The sequence below is a fragment of the Caretta caretta genome, chromosome 2 (assembly GCF_965140235.1).
Source record: "Caretta caretta isolate rCarCar2 chromosome 2, rCarCar1.hap1, whole genome shotgun sequence".
NCBI classification, from domain to species: Eukaryota; Metazoa; Chordata; order Testudines; family Cheloniidae; genus Caretta; species Caretta caretta.
Genome location: NC_134207.1, coordinates 210,575,650 through 210,591,815, shown reverse-complemented (window position 1 = coordinate 210,591,815; position 16,166 = coordinate 210,575,650). Strand labels below are relative to the sequence as shown.

Here is a 16,166-nt window from a genome sequence, read left to right as displayed (position 1 = left end):
AATGGGGGAGACATGCACATTGCATTTCAGGACTCAAGTGGGTCACAGTTTTTTTTCCCCTTCTTTAGAAGTTTTAAATGAATATGTGACCAAAAACAGCATCTCCCATCAAATGAAACCTGAACAAACAATCTGCAGCAGGAGGATAAAAAGGTTACATTGTGCTATCAGCAAAGCAGCTAGTATTTTAATGCATTTTCAGTCTATAGTTATTATTTGAATAAATGCTTTAAGAAGCAATGAGCAGCAGATTGCTATTTTCTTCAGTTGAGTCAAAGTAAGTTTTGGTTGAATACACAATAATAATAAAAAAAGAAACTGTAAAAACTCACTATTTTAAACCCAATTATAATTCATGTTGGAAAGTTCCCAGTAATATTTTCTGCCAAAATATTATAAAAGCAGAATAATTTTCTCTCAGGTTCTTTAAAAAAAAGTAATGGTACTTTAAGCATGTATCCCTTTAAAAAAAGAAATCTGAGAAACATATCTTTAAAAGAAAAGCATTTCACAAAAATGACCAACTTTTTGTCAGAAAACACTCTAAAATCACTCCCCAACCTGAGGGAGAATGGCTTCATGCCTATTATAAGCTAGCAAGGTTTATCAGTTATTGTTAATGTTAATAAAATAATAATGATAAATAATATGCAAATCTTATTCCATTTTGATTTTGTGAATTTGAAGGAGGCCCATTTGACATGACAGAACAGATGTAACTCAATGTGCCATGGGACCTAAAATCAAATATTTTTTTATTTTAAGTTTACAACAAAGAAGAAAACATCTTTCCTTTCCCTTCTAAACAAACAAATGAGAAATGTCTTACTTGTTCTGTCTTCTCTGGTTCTTTTCTATCCACCTGCAAAAACTGACAGTTTTCCCTTGCCAGCTTCTGAACTAGTTCAATCCGTCCAATGTCATCTCTTTCCTGGAGCTTGCATAAAACCCCTGCCTTGAGGGTTGGAGAAAGAGCAAATAAATATTTAAATCCACAATCCCAGGACATGACAGTGACACAAGTTTTAACTTTACAATAAAAACATCTGTTCTCTCATGTTCACTGTAATTCTGAGCTTTTTGCTGAACTAGAATAAAATAGTTGCTTCTTGGGAAACAGCACAAGAAGTTCTCAGGCACAGCTGATTTACCCTATGTACTGTATCTACATTAGGCAATTGAAGGCCGGCCTAGCTAAATCAACTGCTATTGTGTGTGACTGATATACTTGTATTTTGTTTGTTCCTGTCAACCTATTTCCTGTTACATAAGAGAACCATAGCAAGAGGTTAAAAACTCATGGGAAAGTTAGCCAGGAACAGCCCTGGAAAAAAAGGATGGAGTGCAATAGAGTCATTCCTAAAAATAACACAGCAGAACCTCCCGTTTCTCAAATGCTGCCCCTTCTTCATGTATGTAAACTACATCATTTAAATAAAGTTACACAAAATTAATTCCTCCATTATAAAGGAGGTAAATACAGTGTATTAATTAATTCTTCAATTCTGTTTAAAGGAGGACAATGTGGCATACGTTACAACTAGCACTAGATTTCAATTATTTTAAACATAAAATACTACCAGTTACTCTAGCTGAGAACCATGGTGGTACTTATTTTGATGGTATTTTGTTTTGGTCTACAGCACTGGCGTGTGTTTGTAAAAATGGCAAAGCTCTCTGGGGCAAGGGGCTGTCTTTTTGTTGTGTTTGTACAGAGTATAGCACAATGGGGTCCTGGTCCTTGACTGAGGCTCCTAGACACTATGATAATACAAATAATAAATAATAATGAAGGCATAGACAGACTCCTCACACAGACATTTCAAACACATAGCTATCTGAGACCTCACATGAGCCCTCACTGTAAAATATTATCTATTATCACGTACCTCTATGGTACATGTTGCTTACTGCAAAATCAGTGGCCAATCATGTTCTATCACCATCCATGACCTGATCACACACAGGGCCTCTGACTTTAATTGCGTAATTGAGAACTGGCTGGATGACACTGCAGGACCATTACTAGCCCAGATGTTTCCTGATGGCTATCAGCATGAACATTGGGAGGTTCAGGGAGGGAATGTGCAAAGACGGGAGGTTGCAGGGAGGGAAGGAAAATGAGCTTGTGCCCTTTTTACATTGTATAAAGGCAGCCTGAAAGGGATGTGCGGTGGGAAAGGAAGGTTTTAAACATAGAAAATCCACACATACCCCATCCTTTCTCACGTGTGTAAACTGAATTTATCTTAATCTCTATGGCAACTGGAGAACTAGGAAGATTATAATATCACAAGAAACAAGAGAGACTGAAAGCTGATGAACAGAGTAGAGAATTATATTCAGAATATTTAAAAATCTGATTTTTGTATGGTTTTGTTAACATCTATTTGACTCCAATGCCTAACAAACATTTAGGACAAAATGATGTCTTTGTGAAAGATCAATCATTTAAGCTGTGACAGCCCAAAGGGCTCTCCCTCCCCCCACCTCCTTTAAAAACAAAACAAAACACTGAACACTCCTCAGGCCTTTATATACAGCATAAAGAAGCAAAAGATTTTAAATATCCTTGGAGGTCACTTTCAAATACAGGATATGCCCCACTCTTAAAATGGATTTGCGAGACTAGCACATCTTTTATGCAGTATATTTGTGGGGCTCCTGAAAGAAGGTAGTGAGACAGCTAGGCTTGCAGTGCCATCAATATGCTTATGACTCTGATCTACATGTCTCTTTTCATCTGAGATCGATGACACACTCTCATAGCTTCAGGTGGTAGCAGCGACTAGGGCCTTGATGAAAGCTATCTGTCTGACGCTCAGTCCAGACAAGATGGACGTTACATTGTTCAGCTGGGGGAAACATCAGAAGGAAGCAGTGTAGGTAACATCTGTATCCCTACCTTACTTTTGATAATAAGGTGAACAGTCTAGGCTTCCTATTGATTTCATGGCTGTGTTTTTGATAAAGTAGAAGCAGTAGGCAAGAGTGCTTTTTTCATCTACTTTTGTCAAGACGACTTTGACTCTTCATCTTGGAAGTGATCTCACCAGCAGTGTCATGCCTTTCCCATCTGCACTTTAGAGGACGGTAATACATTACAGCTGGACCACTTGGAGATTACAGCTAATGCAATGCGTGTCCGACCCCTTACTTAGTAGAGATTCTAGCTGAGTGCATGACATCTATGCTCCATAGTTCACATTGGCTTCCAACCCAGGTACAATTAAAAATTGACCTAGAAAGCCATGCAAGGTTCGAACCGGACTACCTTAAAGGCAGTCTCCTCGCCCTTTTTATGTTCCATTCTAACAACTGAGATCACCAGAGTGGCCCCAAGATAAAAGTCCCAATATTTAAAATGTCTGTGGATTGAGGCAGGACATTTTTAGTGAAGAACACCATATAAATGCAATGCCCCCTCAATGAGTCAATAAATGTTTTTTGACCTTCAGCATACGTTGCAAGCCTTCAGGATTTATTAAAAAAAAATTTTTAAAAAATTGAGGGAGTAATTAGGATGCGGGGAGGATTACTCCTTTTTCTATTAATCCCTTGTAAAGGTGGTGCTAGCCCACTGGGGGGCCTTAAGCAGGAATACTGGGGGCCCTAAGCTGGAACTAACAAATACGTAAAAAAGCAAATAGCAGGCCCCCTTGAGCTGCTCAGGCCCTAAGCAATTGTTTAGTCTTCTTATGCCTAGTGCTGGCACTAATCCCTTAACTGATATTCACACGCTTTGTTAATTGCTAGTGTGGTTTCTGCTCCGTAAATATGTTTAGACTATATGAAAAACATCTCATAAATAAAACAGACATTAACACTCACACACATACACAGTATGCACACTTCAACATTAAAGATAACTAAAGATTTAAACTCTATCTTTATTTGGATAATTTAAATTCACAATGAGTGTGCCCAATTTTGCCCTCTGATATAGCTATGTAATTCCAACTGAAGTCAAAATTCCTGTCTGAAGGGACAATTAGTCCCACGACTAGGCTGGCCAGATAGCAAGTGTGAAAAATCAGGACGGGGGTGAAGGGTAAGAGGAGCCCATATTAAAAAAAGCCCCAAATATCGGGACTGTCCCTATAAAATCAGGACATCTGGTTACGCTACCCACAATGTTCAAGTGAAAAGAGCATCTTGGAAGAAGAAAACTTGCCAAACTTCCCACCTTTTCTCAGTGGAACAAAATAGAATAATTACCTCCTTCCTACATGTTTGAGCATAGTGAGAGTAGAACCTGATCTCGTTACCTTTGCCACAGAAGCAGTCTTTGTTCACATAAGCAATTTCATAGGATTACATGGTCCAGTTCCAAATAATGGCCAGTTTATGAATTATTGTTCTTTTATTTAAGGTAGCAAGGCGAATACAATAAAATGTACTTTAGTGTGGTTTCAGCAAAAAAGAAAGACAACATTAAAAATCTGCCAGGGAAGCTGAGGCATAATCAATGTTGGAAGTAGACAATATTTTCAAATTCAGCCTTAATTTGATTGGTGTAATTAATGCGAGCTATAAAGGGCTAAATATTTTTTCATAATTAAAACAGAAGGTACAAAACCCCTATTTGTCATTGTCATTTCTCCAGTTATTCTGACTTTCTATAGTACTTGAATAATTTTTCTGCTAACTAATGTAAGAATCCATCTAGGTCAACTAATTAAATTATTCTGATAGTTTCTGAGAGCCGGTTATGAGAACGCAATAAGATTTTAATATTCTTGGTCATTTTCACTTGTCAATATAAATTTAATTTTCAAACAATGTGTTTAATGCTGTTAAGTAAAAGAGTTAGAGGCTAGCCTTCCTATCAGCAAGTGCAATTTGTACCCACAAAAAAAACCCCTCTGGGTGTAAATCTTGATACTTGCTCCTCTAACAGGTAGCTAGAGGTGCAAGTACTGAACTTTAGATCCACAATTTATTTGCATGCAAATTGCATAGGTCAGAGTTGTACCGGACTTTAGTTTAAATAATGTCAAAAGAATTTAAGCTTTATATTAAGCTCAGTACTGTTCATGGCACAAAATTAAAGGTGTGCATTTAATTTTCAAAAAAGCACAAGAGATTTCACTGTCCCTCCTTATACAAAGGGAAAATCAGTTAGTCACTACTGTGGTTTGAAAAGCAAAGATGTTGACTCTACAAAATATTTTTCTGAAATGTACTCTGGAAAATATTCCCTTTTGAAAGACAAGAACACTGAAATTAATAAGCTAGAAATGAGATGAAGGTGAAATAGGAGATTTCTAGGCAGATAGGAAGGCATATTATTTTCATCACACTCAATTTTAAAAGTCACAGGGTATGATCCTCCTCACTCTTACATCAGTGCAGTGTAACTCCATAGACTTCACTGGAGTGACTCCTGATATACACCACCATGGGAGCAGAATCAGCCCCACCCCACCCCCCAATTACTTCAGAATTTTGCATTACAATCACTGACTCTTTATATCTCTCCTACAAACAATGCCATTATTACAGTTTTCAACTTTGTCAACCTGCAGACTAAGGAGCCCATGCCCAACTCCAGCAAACATTTCTGTGTATGTGAGTGATATGCAAAATGTGTGTAGACCCACTGAACTAAAAGGGACTACAAGTGCTTAAATCTAAAATACAAGCATAAGTGCCTAAATTAGAGTAATGACAACGTCTGCTCTTCAAAGACTATCCTCAAACTCTATTACCAAACTTATTGGACACCGGCCATTTATTTGTTTAATTGTAAACATGCTTTACAATGTTTGTCAAACTTGGAAGTAGGTTTGCACTCAAGTATAAACTGGGTGAATTGAATAATTGGATATACTGCCACTAAATTGTTATTGTTTTTTATAATCTCTCCATGTAATCTTATTAGTTTGCTGTTTATTAGTTCTTAGCAGGCATAATGACCTTTTTGTTTTCAAAATCTTTGTTAAAAACTTGAATGAACATTCATATAAATTAATTGTGATAACCAAGCACAATCAGACAGAAATACACACAGACGCTGAAGTTTTGGTGCCAGAATTTCACCCTGGGTCTTTTCCTTTGCTGTCTAATATACTCTTTAGCTTTAAGGCACTCAACCTCTTCCTCTCACAGATTTGAATTAAGAGTAAAAGAACAGAGTAACAGACATTCATGCTATGGAATTCCATGGTGTAGTGGAGATATTGGAACACTGAATATTTTTGAAGAATTTAAAATTTCCTTTAAAAAATAATGCTTAGCCTGTCTACTTTTATTGTTTGGCGCTCATATACTATTGTGATGGCCACTCTAGAAGACAGACACAATGGATTTCAGATTGTGAACTAGTGCTGAAAGGTCTTCTAAGATATGTCTACACTGTATGAAAAAACCATGGCACCAAGTCTCAGAGCGCATATCCAATTGACTTGTGCTCCCAGGGCTCTGGCTGCTGATCTAAAAATTGCAGGGTATATTATCCTACTTGGGCTGTACCTAGGCACTGAGACCCTCCCTCCCAGAAAGGTTTCAAGAGCCTGGACTCCAGACCTAATGAGAATGTCCACATTGATTTTTAGCCCTGCAGCCCAAGGCCCACAAGGCCAAGTCAATTGATCCAGGCTCAGAAACTTGGTGCTACAAGCTGGTCTTTGCTGTGTACTCACACTTGAGTCTGAGCTTTTTGGCCTTTTAGTAGGAGTTTGGCAGTCAGGGTAAGAGAGGACATCTAATAAAACTGCAAGATATGGGTGCGGAGGAGGAGGAGAAAGGATGGTAATTTGGGGAAACTGGATGATATTAAAGATAAGTAGAAGATCTGGGTATAAAAGCAGATCTCTGTGATCCCTAACACCCCTTAAGCTTAGGGCTAAAAGAGGATTAAAAAAAAGAGACAGACAGAAAGACAAGGCTGAGAGAAAAAAGTCAATGTAGATCTTAATAATTTAGCCATGTTTACATATAGTATTTTGAGTGTTCGAGGGTTTAAAACCTCAAAGATAGGTCAAATAAAAAGGTCTTCAGAATCCACATCTACTTACAGTTATTAAAATTCCATCAGGATGCCACGTGCACATACCACTTAAAAACAAATCCAATTTGAAAATAAAATGAGGGATACAGGGTATTTTTTATGAGCAAGTCAGAACTGAGATGCCATCTAAGAACATCTTTCCAACTTCAAGATCACAAGTTTTACTCCCAATGTGATCAGTCTAGTGTAAATAACTATGGGAGACAAAATCTAGCATAGTTTCAGTCTCATACAGGTTACCTACTTAGAACATAGGGGAAAGTCTATGTTCCAGTGCTAAAGGCCCCAAAAAAGTGGGGCAGAAAAAAACCCTCAAATATATTACTCTTATATATTTACCTGTGCATCAGAAGCATATTTGAAGTCTTCTGGCCCTTTTGCTTCCTGGTTGCTGTTTTCTTCACTTTGATAAACTGCTAAAACAAAAAAGGAGAGTACTGAAATCAGGCAGGTTTAAATCACAATGATATAGACAGTAGCATGATCCAGGTTAGAAGGAACAGGAAAAGTCAGGAGAGCAGGGTTGTAATCCTAGCTTTCTCATTAAGTCAGAGAGATCTTGGACAAATCACTCTGTGTCTTATTTTTTCCAGCCTGTAAAATTTACATGAAAAGTGCTAATTATTCATACTAATAAATAATAAATATTAATAAGTTGTTTTTGACAAAACGGTGGGTTTTAAGGAAATAAGAATCTTTTCTAGAAATGTTTCAGAGTAGCAGCCGTGTTAGTCTGTATTCGCAAAAAATACAGGAGTACTTGTGGCACCTTAGAGACTAACAAATTTATTAGAGCATAAGCTTTTGCAGGCTACAGCTCACTTCATCGGGTGCATTGAATGGAACATATAGTAAGAAGATATATATATATATATATATACACACACAAACAGATTGACAGAGCCAGAAGAGTACCCAGAAGTCACCTACTACAGGACAGGCCCAACAAAGAAAATAACAGAACGCCACTAGCCGTCACCTTCAGCCCCCAATTAAAACCTCTCCAGCGCATCATCAAAGATCTACAACTTATCCTGAAAAACAATCCCTCACTCTCACAGTTCTTGGGAGACAGACCAGTCCTCGCTTACAGACAGCCCCCAAACCTGAAGCAAATACTCTCCAGCAACCACACAACAAAACACTAACCTAGGAACCTATCCTTGCAACAAAGTTCGATGCCAACTCTGTCCACATATTTATTCAAGTGACACCATCATAGGACCTAATCACATTAGCCACACCATCAGGGGCTTGTTCACCTGCACATCGACCAATGTGATATATGCCATCATGTGCCAGCAATGCTCCTCTGCCACGTACATTGGCCAAACTGGACAGTATCTATGCAAAAGAATAAATGGACACAAATCTGACATCAGGAATCATAACATTCAAAAACCGGTAGGAGAACACTTCAACCTCTCTGGCCACTCAGTAAAAGACTTAAGGGTGGCAATTCTGCGACAGAAAAGTTTCAAAAACAGACTCCAACGAGAAACTGCTGAGCTTGAATTAATATGCAAAGTAGATACCATTAACTTGGGTTTGAATAGAGACTGGGAGTGGCTGGGTCATTACACATATTGAATCTATTTCCCCATGTTAAGGATCCTCACATCTTCTTGTCAACTGTCTAAATAGGCCATCTTGATGATCACTACAAAAGTTTTTTTTTTCCTCCTGCTGATAATAGCTCATCTTAATCAATTAGCCTCTTACAGTTTGTATGGCAAATTCCACCTTCTTCTTACTATATGTTCCATTCAATGCATCCGATGAAGTGAGCTGTAGCCCACGAAAGCTTATGCTCAAATAAATTTGTTAGTCTCTAACGTGCCACAAGTACTCCTGTTTTTCTTCTAGAAATAAAACTTAAGGCTTGGTAATTCATAAAGAACAACATTAAAAAATTAATGCCTTTGCTTTCATTAGATTGATGATGGTCAATTTTGACAGAATGAAGTAAGCAGACATATCGCTCACCTCACCTTTTGGAGAGTTCTATGTAAACAAAATGATCTCAATCTTCTAATACCAAAGAACACCACTTTCCATCAAAATCATCACAGAAATAATGGTTGCAGAGATAAGCATTTTGAAGGTTATGTTCCACTAGTTTTAGCTTAATTAACACTGTTAAACACCAGTAAATTGTGCCAGAAGAAAGCTGCAAGCCCATATTTTTGATTTAAGCAAAAACAAATTTACTAGGTTGAATGCAGTTCCTGGCCAATGGGAGCTGCGGAGTCAGCGCTCGGGCCGGGGCAGCACGCACAGCCGCTTGCCACACCTCCACCTAGGAGCAGCCAGGACAAGTCACTGCTTGTAGGGAGCCGCCTGAAGTGAGCCCTCTCCCCCCCCCGGATTCAGCACCTCAAGCTCCCTCCCACACCCAAACTCCCTCCCTCTTAGTTAACCAGCATTTTTCACTTACCAGCACCCCCCATTCCCTCAACATGCTGGATAAAACAGCTTTTACTGTATTTAACTCAAGGATATGCCTATACTTAAACTGCTACCACAGCACAGCTGCAGCTTCACCACTGTAGAGTGTCAGACACTCACTACAACAATGGGAGAGAGGTTCTCCTATGCCGCTGTAGTTAATCCACCTCCCCAAGAGGCAGTAGCTAGATCGATGGAAGAATTTTTCCATTGAGCTAGCACTGTCTACACTGGCGGTTAGGTCTGCTTAGCTACATCACGCAGGGATGAGGATTTTTCATACCCATGGGTGACGTAGCTGGGCCGACCTAACTTTTTAGTGTAGACTTGGCCTTTAGGCCTGTCTTTACGTGGAGTTATTCAGGCCTTTGCTCCTAATGTAGACCTTTACTAGTAATGGAATACATCCAGTATATACCATACTTGCAAAGCACACCTAGCATGCATGCAGCTTGTATGGACAAAATTGTACTTTGTACCAGAAAAATACGCCCACTCCCCCATGAGCAAACCAAGCTACACTAGTAAAAGCACAGTTTTGTTGGTATAACTGCATCTAAACTATGGACTTCTGACAGCCACAGCTACAAATCACACCTCTTCACATCTCTGAGCCACAGAGCTATGCTGGCAAAAGTCTGTAGTGTAGATGTGGGCTCAGGAATAGGTATTCCAGAATAGTTTTTCTGGAATAATTCCATTTTCTTATTCTGAAATAAGAAAGCCTACACATGGAGTTACTCAGGACTAGCTGTTCTACTTTAAAGTCATGCCCTACCTGGTTTTGGAATAACTTCCTGTGTAAACAAGCCCTAAGTATGTGCAGCACCTCAGCCCTTTAATTACAAGCTGAAAAAGCTCACAATCTAAATCCAATCCATTGGCCTCAATGATTGCTTACTGTAGGAAGTATACAGAATGAACTCTGTAAGTCTCTTCTTGGGGGCAGGAAGGGTAGGGGTCAAACAGCCCTCAGAAGAGGATAAAGGTTTCAGCAAAAACAGTTTGGGTTATTTTACTGCACAAAGATACTCCTTGTATCCTCTCTCCCTGCTCCTTGCACACCCACAGAAGGACCTGCCACAATTTGCCCCTAAATCATTTATCTTGACCATGTATCTGGTGATGTCTTCCAAATAAGCAGACAGGTGAACATATTTTTTTCAATGATGCTTACAAACACCTCAACATCAAAGTGTATAATTGGAGGGTTTAAATCAACCCTTAACTACCTCTTCATGATTTGTTCATGAAAAAGTTACTTCATATTCCACCTATAAACATTTTAAAAACCAAGATCAGTCTCTTAGAAATATCACGGTATAACTCAGAAAATTTTGTGTATACAAATTAGTTCTCACACACACAGGAAAGAAGTTCACACAGACACACAGTGCTTCCGTGCTGATACAAGAACATCCCCTTGAACTCAAACACATAAAACAAACCTATGGCTGTATAATGGTATAGGCTGGTACCCTAATGGGCTTTGTGTATGTCGCTGAATTTCAGTCATAAAATGAAAAAAAGTAGGCAATAATTTCGCCCTTTCATTAACTTTATGTAAAAATAAATAAATAAAAAGCTTTGACATTGAAAATTTAGCTGCAGCAAAAGTGACCAGAGGGTAAGGGTGGGATGGGAAAATACTTCCTAAGCAAATGTTGATTCTAGGACAGTTCCTGAAGTGTGACATGTACATAAAAATCTGCAAATTTGGGAACCAGGCCAAGCACTTCCTTCTATGCCAGTATAAACTGTGCTTCTCTCTTCACAATACACGTAGTCCAGATCAGAGGAAAAGCTCTCTTATAAAATAGTAATAAGAAAGAAGGACAACACGGTTTATTAAATCCATACGTATCTGATTGCTACACAAACAATATCAAAGGTTTTCAACTAGAGGCAGAAAAACCCACAAACGAATGTACAGTAACCAATCCCTTTCTACCTACAGCTTTTCCCTTCTTTTAACCTACAGGAAAGGTCACCGTGAATGAAAAAGTGAAGATGTTAAATGACCATTAGCTTGCTAAAGTGCAGTTCAAAAGTAGCTATTTGCAAATGAGTTTAAGGAGTTCAGAATGTTGACTTTAATGGTCACTTAAAGATCACCAGACCATGGCTTGATTTAATTTCCTTGCTCCCCTGTGGACTACAGCAGGGACCTTTCTAATAGTGGGAGTAGAGAATTCTTCTAGGAGAGACAGTGGGTATTTATATGCAAAGGGGATCATCATTCTTGCTAAGTAAGGTTTACTTAATTTCTTTTGGTTATTTTAGAAAGAAATAACTTACTTCAACCTTAATGGAATATGCACTTAGATGCACAATAATCATGTATCATTCATATGGCTGAAATTAAGGTTGGGTCAGCACTTGCATTTTAAATCCCTGTCTTCCAAGGGTCTACCAATCATCCAGAGAAGTCAGTTCTGGGTTGACACTTGGCATATAAATTATCAGCCCAGAAAGGATTTTCTGGTTTGTTTTTTGTTCATTTTTTTCAATTAATTGTTTGATTTTTAGCCAGAGGCATTAGGAAAAGTAATAGTTTGCTATTTTTTGTTTCTACAGACTTCAAAACACAATTGCTGTAACATGTATTGTCGAGATGAGCCAAAGTAAGAATCATCTCTTAGTCAGGGGATCCAGAATGGGGGCGGGGGCAGAGGGCCATGGCCACATCACTTTTAAAAATGGGAGAGTTATGTCTTCCCACTTTTTATGGGCTGTAACGGCGAGCAAAGGGGGGGGGGGGAGGGAGCGGAGAGGAGCGGGCGGGGTCTTGGGAAGAGGTGGGGCAGCGCAAGGGTGGGGAGAAGGGGTCACATAAGGGCAGGGCCATGGTTCGGGCACCAGTGGGGCCCCACACACATTTTTTAGGAAGCTTCTGCCACTCCTGATATCAGTCAACCTGTCTCATCTGTCCCCACACTCAGTTTTCTCCCCCGAGACATACAAACATTGGCAGTTTAGATCTACTTGAAGTGGCATTTACACTGCCCCTAATTTTTCAAAACATTGTATGCAGTGTTGTTGTAGATGTGTCTGACCCAGGATATTGGAGAGAGACAAGATGAGTGAAATCATATCTTTTATTGTACCAACTTCTGTTGTCTCTCTCACCAACAGAAGTTTGTCCAATAAAAGATCTTACTTCACCCATCTTGTCTCCTTAATTTTTCAAAAGCAAAAAACTCTGGCCAATAAGGTTTGCAAAGCTAAGACTATCCTGAATTTTTTTTTCAACCATGCCTGTCCCTGTATTCCAACAAAGATATTCCCTAAGAGAGAATAAGGCATCCTGTGTGCCAACACCACCATTAGTGCTCCCTAATTTCTGTTGTTCCTGCTGTTTCACTTCCGTTAAAAGTTTGATACATTGGACCATTATAAGAATCTCAGTTGTGAATGGCTGGCAGCGGAGGATCAAATTTTCAGCTGACATCAAACCAGATTTTACCAGACTTCCAAGTTCTGTGCATGCAAAAATCTGCTTTTTACAAGCGCAAACTGTTAGATATCTAACTATCTGATCTGTGCATTCCAATGACTGTAGGCACGCACAAATGTGGGTTCGCAAAAAGAAACGGAGTACTTGTGGCACCTTAGAGACTAACCAATTTATCTGAGCATAAGCTTTCGTGAGCTACAGCTCACTTCATTGGATGCACACTTTCCACAGTATGCATCCGATGAAGTGAGCTGTAGCTCACGAAAGCTTATGCTCAAATAAATTGGTTAGTCTCTAAGGTGCCACAAGTACTCCTTTTCTTTTTGCGAGTACAGACTAACACGGCTGTTACTCTGAAATGTGGGTTCGTTACACATTGATGGTGGAACACAAAAAATTGCAGCCACAATTTCAGAGGACACACTTAAAAATTTGGACCTGAAAGCAAATGGGTTACTCCATAAGAAGCATGACTTAATATCTTCTGTCCTTCCAAAATTGTCAGCAAGAGCTGCTGAGTACTCATTGTGATGGTACCCAGGACAGTGAGTCACCTTATTACCTCCCACAACAACTTCCAGCTTGAGAGAGATTTGCTTGTGCTTAACTGGGTGTCAGCTCCCTAACACCATCAGCCTGTGAGCCACCCAAGCACTTTCCTCTGACCTATGCCAGGCCTTACCTTACCATGCAGATTAACAATAGGTGTACTCCAGTCCTTGAGTCTCTTTGAAGTATTCCCCTGTAGGATCTAGCTCCTTATCCACTGAAGATATGAGGTTTGTTGCCCCAACAGAACAGCATACAGACCACCTTGTATGACCTCATAGAATATTAGGGTGGGAAGAGACCTCAGGAGGTCATCTAGTCCAACCCCCTGCTCAAAGCAGGACCAACACCAACTAAATCATCCCAGCCAGGGCTTTGTCAAGCCGGTCCTTAAAAACCTCTAAGGATGGAGATTTGACCACTCCCCTAGGTAACCCATTCCAGTGCTTCACCACCCTCCTAGTGAAATAGCGTTTCCTAAATAGCGTTTCCAGTGTTAACTCTGGATCAGCCCCTAGCTCAATACCACGGCACTGAGATATATTTATACTGAAAACAACAATAAGTTTATTATCAAAGATTCAAGAAATAGTGAGTAAGGATAATGGAAACAAAGGGTTACATACAAAACAAAATCATAACATGCTTTCTAGGAAGATTAAACTATTATGCTAACCTCCTGTGTATTGAAGTTTCTCTCACTCAAAGCTTTTTGCAGCATTTTCAACTAAGGCTGGTTGTGATCCCATTTTCATGAAAGTAATTGCACTACTCATTTACTTCACAGGCTCAAGATACAGGGGTGTCTTCCTTGCCTCCTTCTTATATCCCCCAAAGTTCGTTGACCATACCTGGAGTTAGGATAATCTCCAGTGGTTTATTCTCTGGTATGCTGCCTCCCTGTTGATTTCACATCCCAGTGTTAACTTCATATGTAAATTACTCTCCATCGTGTTGGCTTAAAATTCTTAATTTACATGTCAACAGAGACAGGCAAAAAAAATTCTTTTATATGACAGAAAACCTGTTTGTCATCTCTATCTTGATACAGACTTTAGCGCATATTTTCAGTATGCATACATAAACATAACTTCTTACATAGTATCTGTACATATATTTCACAATGATGTTAATGACCATTGTGATCCTGGCTTTCATTTAAGACCTGACATGACATTCTTTGATTAATCAGAATGTACATACTACAACCAGGATATTCTTGTAAACCCACTGGTATTGAGGGTTTCATGGGTCATGCTAACATCTTAATGGATAGTGTTCACATAGATGGCTGCCCTCACTGTAAGGGCATAAAAATATAAGTTAGGTGTTTTACTGCTTTTAAAACTGAAATTAATATGGACTACAACTTTGGAGGAAAACAAATTTTAAAATGTCAGAGCTGCCCCTTTTAAAAAGTAGATATGACTCATGCAGAACAGTGTTTTTTATTAATAATATGCAAGTGAATTTTTAACATCAAACATTTGTGCACATGACATAGCAACTCCGAGTTACCATTTGGTCAATAATTTATATTTTAAACACATCCATTAGTACATGTTATCACAGCTTCTCAGCACTCCAGACTATCTGGTTTCCAGACTGTTATTTCGTTGTTGGGAGAAAAACGGCTTTAAGTCACCTGTTGTTTCCCTTGATCCTGGTGCCAATTCGCACAAGGCTAGACCCATAGCATGAGCTGGAACAGCCTTGAGATTGCTATAATTTAAACTAGCCATACACAGCTAGAGATTACTGGGGCACAGACATACCCTGGACACATTCTCCTCTTCCCACGACACAGTCTGCACCAGCAGCCAAGAAGGCGCATAGTCTAGGAACTGCTACACCAGTTGAGGAAAGCTCCAATGGGAGGGGAATCCTCTAATGGTAGGATGAACTGGAATTAGGGTTGCTTGTATTACCAAAACAGTGCAAAAGTAGACAAGACACGCTGGAAGATTTAAGCAACTGAGAAAGGGTTGGATGATTTGCACAATTCCAGATGTTAAGTAGAATTAGGGGTATTTAATTTTAAAATACACAGACAATACAAAAGGATGGAAGGATGGATAGACAAGCACAGAATAAAAATATACAGAGTTTCATTTTTAATATTCAGTTTTATTTAAACAATGGCTACTCTTTTCTGGGCATAATCATCTTTCCATGTACAGAGTGGAAAGAACCGTGGAAATCTCCAAGTGTGGAGCAATCCATGGAACCCATAGCATTCAGCTCTTCCCAGGGGTTTTGCCGTATTGTGCTGCAACCCAGCTAGCTTTCTTTTTTAATAAAAGAAGTTTCTAACTGCAACCAGTTCCCTTCTGGATTGCAAAGATAACCTTCACAACACAAACCAATGCAATATCGTCATACTAATTCAGTAGCCAGCCAGCCTGGAACAATAACACCAGAAGAGGTGTGAATTTCCTCCATTTGGCTTACTAGGGTATTAAGTTTGATGGCTAATTATTTAAATGTTTACACATAACTGCCATCACCGTTACTATGCAGCTCAGAATATTTGGCATTTTTCTTAAATCCTCAGTTCCCAGAGACAAACAATGATGGGGATATCTCATCTTTCATTATAAAAAAGAAGAAAAATTTCTAGCTCTCATGTTTGCAGAGAAAAGCTTGAAAATGTAACGTAAGTGCACTCTAGAGGCTCAAAAATCAAAACCCACATTTATT

At 39.0% G+C, this 16,166-nt stretch overlaps 1 protein-coding gene across 4 annotated transcripts in view; it reads right to left on the bottom strand.

Moving 5' to 3' along the window:
* Positions 1 to 16,166, bottom strand: part of RAPGEF5 (Rap guanine nucleotide exchange factor 5) — a 228,238-nt gene that overhangs the window by 130,250 nt on the left and 81,822 nt on the right. For 3 of the 4 annotated variants that reach the window (XM_048838363.2, XM_048838364.2, XM_048838366.2), the window contains exons 8-9: positions 7,352 to 7,428; positions 830 to 955 (exon numbers count right to left, since the gene is read on the bottom strand). In XM_048838363.2, the coding sequence (XP_048694320.1) occupies positions 830 to 955; positions 7,352 to 7,428 (203 nt within the window). The remainder of the gene's footprint in view (positions 1 to 829; positions 956 to 7,351; positions 7,429 to 16,166) is intronic. The other variant, XM_048838365.2, reaches the window with a different exon arrangement.